Here is a 6020-nt window from a genome sequence, read left to right as displayed (position 1 = left end):
CTGTTAACAATGCAAACAAGAAATAATGAATAAAATAAACCCTCAGTTGCAAAAAAAAGCACAAAATAATCCTAAAACAAGTAGTACAGTAATGAATTAATGCCTCCAGATCACTGAGACTGAGATGAGTTAATTGTATTGTACTATGAGAATTGGGTGGTTGTGCTGGTGAGGTCGTACCCTTTGCCTTCGTCGCCAATCATTGTGAAGGCATTAATTCATTGTGAAGGCAGCCACGAGCCTCGGCACCACATTGGCAAGCGCGATCTTGAAGCCGGCCGAGCAGGGTAGTTCCATGCCCCCCTCTTCAACAGGCACGCATCCTTTCAGGTATGCCTCACACATCCTGAGCACGTACCTCCCCTGACGGCGGAAGTGGTCCTTCATGAACCCCTCGAACCCCTGGGGCGGTCGGCGCACCAGGTGTAGCATGGTCCGCCGGCTGAGCAGGAAGGCGTTCTCGCAGTAGGGCAACGCGTTGCGGTGGCCCTCCGGCGTATTGATCAGCGCCTCAAGGCTGGCCTCGTTATAGTAGGGTTGGTCGTTGAGGACAAGTGCTTGAAGGGAGACGACGACCTGGAGCAGGCTTGATGTTCCCGGCGACCAGACCTCTGTGCCCTCGCCGTCGAAGGTTTTGAACAGGCTCAGGCACACCGTACCGCTGGGATAGAGGTTTGGATTGAGGTGTAGGCCGAACGAGTGGTAGTAGACCTGCGGCGGCACGGCTGGGTAGGACGGCGGCAGCTGCATGTCGAAAAAGAAGAGCCCGTCCTGGTACGGTGTACCGCTCGCACCCACCATCGCCACCCGGAGCAGGTCCATGCGTCCCTCGAATGCCCGAACGTAGATACCATCTGCACATGCAAATATCGATGTCAATCTCATTCATCGCCATATGTCATTTATTATTCCCTTTTTCAAACCTTGCATAAGGACTGCATGTGATCTTATAGAAGGAGAAAAGAGGTCATACAAAGTCTTAACCTTACAAAGATCAAGATACAAAAAAGAAAGAATAATGACTAACGAAGATTAGCAACTAACATGTTCTAACAACGACCCAAAAACTAACCTAAGACAAACAAGATCGTGACCTAAGTGAACAACGATTCCAAACACTTTGCTCTGGCTTTGAACCATTGGTAGGCATCACACTTGGTCTGAACAACCAGGATATGGACCATGAGAATTTGTCGCCTATTTTCAAACACTTTTCTGTTCCTTGTACGGCGACCACGACCACTACCTAAATGAAAAACGACTCCAAACACTATGCTTCGGCTTTTAACCATTGGTAGGCATCACACTTGGTCTGAGCAATCATGATATATCGACCGTTTGTTGTTTATTTTCAAACACTCTTCTATTTCTTCTATTTTCAAACACTTTACGGGCTTGAAACATATATATTGAGGCATAGATACGCTTCTGGGATTTTCAAATACTAAGTTCACCTAGATTTTCTTATCCATGTATATTTCTAAGAAGTGCAACTTCAGCCGAGTGACTTGCATTTTTCTCTAGAAAAGGTACAAGTAGGTGAGACAAAAACAAATCCAAGTTACCATTTTTAGAATCACTTAGCCAAATCCTGGTGGAACTAAATTTAGATGCACCATACGGTTATGGACTTATGCGAGATACCTGGTAAGCTATTCTCCAGTATTTTCCACTCTTTTTGCACCGTCTTGACCCATCTCTTTCTGCCAGCGCTGCCCTGTAGTTCATTTGACAAAAGAAAGAACACTGCTACATCAAATCTAAAAAGGCGCAAAATTGAGGAGGATGACTTCTCTTAGTGCACCTACCTGGTCCGTGGTGTCAAGGTAATGGTGATCATCCGGAGGGCTCTGCACTACATCGAAATGTGGCAAGTTAAATGGACGATCGTCATCACCTGTGACATCTGTGACCTTCACCACATCCTGCACAGAGTCGCCGTCACTAGCATCGACACCGGCATCGCTTCTTGCTGCGAGATCAGCAATGTTGTACCCTGTTGCAGCGCCACCAACGTTAGGGTCTTCGTGGCTTCCCGCAGATACATGCGCCAAATTCTGCATGGTCACGGCTGCAGGGCCATCTAGTTCATCCACAAAACCGTCATCGCCTTCGACACTTGTAGTATCTGTTGGATCATTGTCCTGTAATTGGGTATAAGATATACCACACATGATTACTGCGTACGTTAATGCATGATATTACGCACATAATTAACGGGGTTTGCGTCGAGATACATGAGATGATGTTTCTAAGCTACTTCCTTCGTTTTAAAATAGATGACTCAATTTTATACTAACTTTAATATAAAGTTGGGTCGTCTATTTTGAAACGGAGGGAGTAGCTAGGTAGATAAATACCACGTTGATAGCATCCGATTCATCATGAGGATCATCGACGACGGCGTCCTCCTCCGCCCAGTTCTCCATCTCAGCCTGCAGTTGAGTGTAGTTATCCTTGTTGACAACACTGATCTCATGGGGCAATACCTGAAAATAGAGATATGAGAGACATTGTACCCCTACATATTATTATGTTTCTCACGAAGGGCAATGAATTAAGTCGATCGAGTAGCTAGTGGCAAAAGATCCATGCATGCATGCATACCATTGACGTGGTGCCATCACCCCACTTGACTTGGACGTGGCCGTCGACACAGAGGTTAACAACTTGTCCAACCCATGAAAGATCGGCGGGGGCCTGTGGTTGCTGCACTACCACTGCTGGTGTACTTCCAGCGACGCTTGGTAGCAGACGAACGACGATGTCTCCATAGAAAACGGAGTGATCAGGATCCCTGCTCAGATCATATGCACTTGCGGTAGTACTGTCGCACTCGACCTCCAAGCTTAGGTTGCCGGCCTCATTGTTAGCCTTGATCCACGACACCTGCACCGTGTGATCATTGGAATTCAGGCTTCTCACGACCCCGACGCGCCGCGTCGATGCATCGTCGGTGGCACTCACGATGTCGTCATCTCCAACTACACCAGCCGTGACATCCATAGGAGCGTTGTCAAAAACGTACTGCCCAGGGAAAAACTCGTGCTCATCCGTGCACTCGGAGGGGTTGAGTGAGATCGACGGTGCCCCATGCTGCCGTGTGCCGTCCTGCCACAGCACGTCGACGATGGTACGAGTGCTGGAGACGGTCATGGTGGGCAGTGCATGCAATGGCTCGTCCTGGTGGTGATGATCGGAAGTATCGTCCTCATCGGTTTTTGTAATGAGAAAGCAGCGGTCGCCCAGCCCCCAGCTGCAATCGAATGAGGAGCAGAAGAATGTCAGATCATTAGGATTATGGTAGGCCGAAGGCGCAGACATCTCGAGGACTTGCTCATCGGTGCCACCGTGCGCCGACGCGACCCAGTAGACAAAGACGCTGACTACACTATTAGGAAAAGGACTATAGATGAAATTGATACTAATGGCGCATCAGATATGTGGTGCGCCATTACTATATACTAATGACGCATCATGTGTTGGTGCGCCATTAGTGTTCAAATACTAATGGCGCACCACATCCACGGTACGTCATTAGTAAAAAAAATTAATTTAATTTTTTGCAAAACTACTAATGGCGCACCATAATGGCGTACCATTAGTATATAGTAATGGCGCACCATGCCACGGTGCGCCATTAGTAACTTGGCCATCACTTCCACCGAATGCACTCCCTTCCCCCCTGACCGCCTTTTCAGTTTAAAAAAAATTTAGAAAAAATGATGGAAATGTCAAAAAAAAAGTTTCCCATGTGATATGTGGTCTAGTTGTTGTGAAAATTTACAAATATGAATTTCGACTTTATTTGCGAAATCTCTCGAGAATTCGTAAAATGGCCATAACTTTTGCTTACGAACTCGGATAAAAAAGTTTTTTATATGAAAAATCATCTACTCAAAAAGTTACATCCGAATTTAACAGGAACCCCGTTAAACATTTTCAAAATCCTCAAAAACCTAACAGAAAAAAAGATACGGGACTTTTAAGATCTGGAGAGGCAAAAATATTCAAAAAAATTTAAACTTACTAATGGTGCACCTACCCATAGTGCGCCATTACTATCTTCTCGCTTTCAAAATTCAAAATAAGTCAAAAAAATAAAAAAAAAGTTACTAATGGCGCACCTGCCCATGGTGCGCCATTAGTATCTTCCTGCCTTCAAAATTCAAAATAAACCAAAAAAAAAGTTAGTAATGGCGCACCTGCCCGCGGTGCGCCATTACTATGCCGTATATATGGCTGGGCGTGGTCCTCTCCTCCTTACCTCTTCATTCTTCTCCTCCACTCCACCTCTCCTCCACTCCATCTCCTCCTCTCCTCCACTCCATCTCCCCTTCTCTCCTCCACCATACTACTCTCCTCCTCTCCGGCGACCTCCTCCTCCTCCTCTCCGGCGACCTCCTCCTCCCTCCTCTCCTCCCCTCCCCTCCCCTCCCCTCACGGTTTCTCCTCCCTCCTCTCCGGTGAGCTCCTCCTCCCTCCTCTCCTCCCATCCCCTCATGGTTTCTCCTTCCTCCTCTCCGATGCTCGGGTGAACTCCTTTCCGGCGACCTCCTCCTCCTCCTCTCCGGCGAACTCCTCCTCCTCCTCCTCTCCGGCGATGTAGGCGAGCGCCTCTCCGGTGACCTCCTCCTCCTCCTCTCCGGCAAAAGAACACGGCAAAAGAACGTACAAGATTCAAAAACAGGAACAAAATTTGAAAAAATATCGTGCCAAAAAACGAGCAAAAAAGACGAGCAAAAAATGGGCAAAAAAATCACGATCCAGATCCAAATTCAAAATTCAAAAATAGCAATGGCGCACGGTGGGGGTTAGACGGTGCGCCACTATTATTTTCCTGCCTTCAAAATTCAAAAATACTAATGGCGCACCAGTGGCCTATACTAATGGCGCACCGTGGCCTATACTAGTGGCGTGATACTAATGGCGCACCAGTGATGCGTCATTAGTAGGCAAAACTGGTGCGCCATTAGTAGCCCTTTTCCTAGTAGTGCTATCTCCACCCTGGAGATCGAGTGAGGAGCAGAAGAATGTCAGGTCACTAGGATTCTGGTAGGCCGAAGGCGTAGACATCTCGAGGACTTGCTCATCGGTGCCGCCGTGCGCCGACGCGACCCAGTAGACAAGGACGCTGACTATCTCCACCCTGGAGATCGAGCCCACTTCGTGCTCCGGCTTCCAGTTGCCATCTAGCCATTGTGACTCCCTGAAGACGGCCGAGGGGTCGCCACGGTCACCGGGGTAGAAGGCGCAGTTCATCTCCAGGCGGAAAGTAGCCACCGTGTTCGCCGCTTGTAGCTTCTTGGGCTCCGCATCGGTGACCTTGCAGACGGCACCGTCGTCGAACACCACATCGACGTCCAGGAACACCTGGACCACCCGGCCCAGCCACGGCCCGAACACCACGTAGTCGCCGAGGCTGAGAGCCCTAACGCGCCGGAGGCCGGACGGCCGCACGCCGCGGATGGTCTTTGTTGCTTCACCGTGGGCGTTGACCTGGACGAGATCAAGCGTCGTGGAGACGCCGATGTCCGACCCCGACACGACCATCTGGCCGACGTACGTGCAGCTCCTGTCGACGATTGTCAAGTCACGGCCCTTCATGCTCACCAGTGCGCCGTTGATGCCGAGCGTCATGTACGAGTCGGCGTCGGCCGCTTTAAGCGGGACCACCAGGCCACGCTCGAAGATCCTCTCTTCCTTGCAACGCGCCGATTTGGAGCTCACAAGATCTAGCCAATACATATTAGTGTATCTCACGGCGGCCTCCTCGGTGACGTCCATCTTCTTAAGTTTTTCTTCTCGATCCATGAGATATCGATCGATCTTGCGGTTCTTCGATTGTTCGAGTCCATGTCGGGATACACCTCGGGCACGCAACAGGATCGCTCCTAGGCCGGCCGCCCCCCCCCCCCCCCCCGACGGCGCGAGATTGCCCTTCGGTCTTCATCTTTCCTGGCGGTTTGGCGCTGCATCTGATTTAGCCGGTGCCACCGAGGGTGGTGGCCATCTCCTCC

At 49.6% G+C, this 6020-nt stretch overlaps 1 protein-coding gene across 1 annotated transcript; it reads right to left on the bottom strand.

Moving 5' to 3' along the window:
• Nucleotides 1–213: 213 nt before the first annotated feature.
• On the bottom strand, nt 214–5787 carry LOC125526441 (putative ubiquitin-conjugating enzyme E2 23). Its single transcript, XM_087524422.1, has 6 exons — nt 5086–5787; nt 2608–3336; nt 2361–2489; nt 1809–2144; nt 1645–1717; nt 214–854 (listed from the first exon to the last, which is right to left on the bottom strand). Exons 1-6 carry the CDS (start codon nt 5785–5787, stop codon nt 214–216), a joined length of 2610 nt encoding a protein of 869 aa, XP_087380548.1.
• Nucleotides 5788–6020: the final 233 nt, after the last annotated feature.

This window comes from Triticum urartu, chromosome 5A (genome assembly GCF_056163025.1).
Source record: "Triticum urartu cultivar PI428250 chromosome 5A, HENAU_Tu73, whole genome shotgun sequence".
Taxonomy (NCBI): domain Eukaryota; kingdom Viridiplantae; phylum Streptophyta; class Magnoliopsida; order Poales; family Poaceae; genus Triticum; species Triticum urartu.
This window is presented reverse-complemented; position numbering and strand designations above follow the sequence as displayed.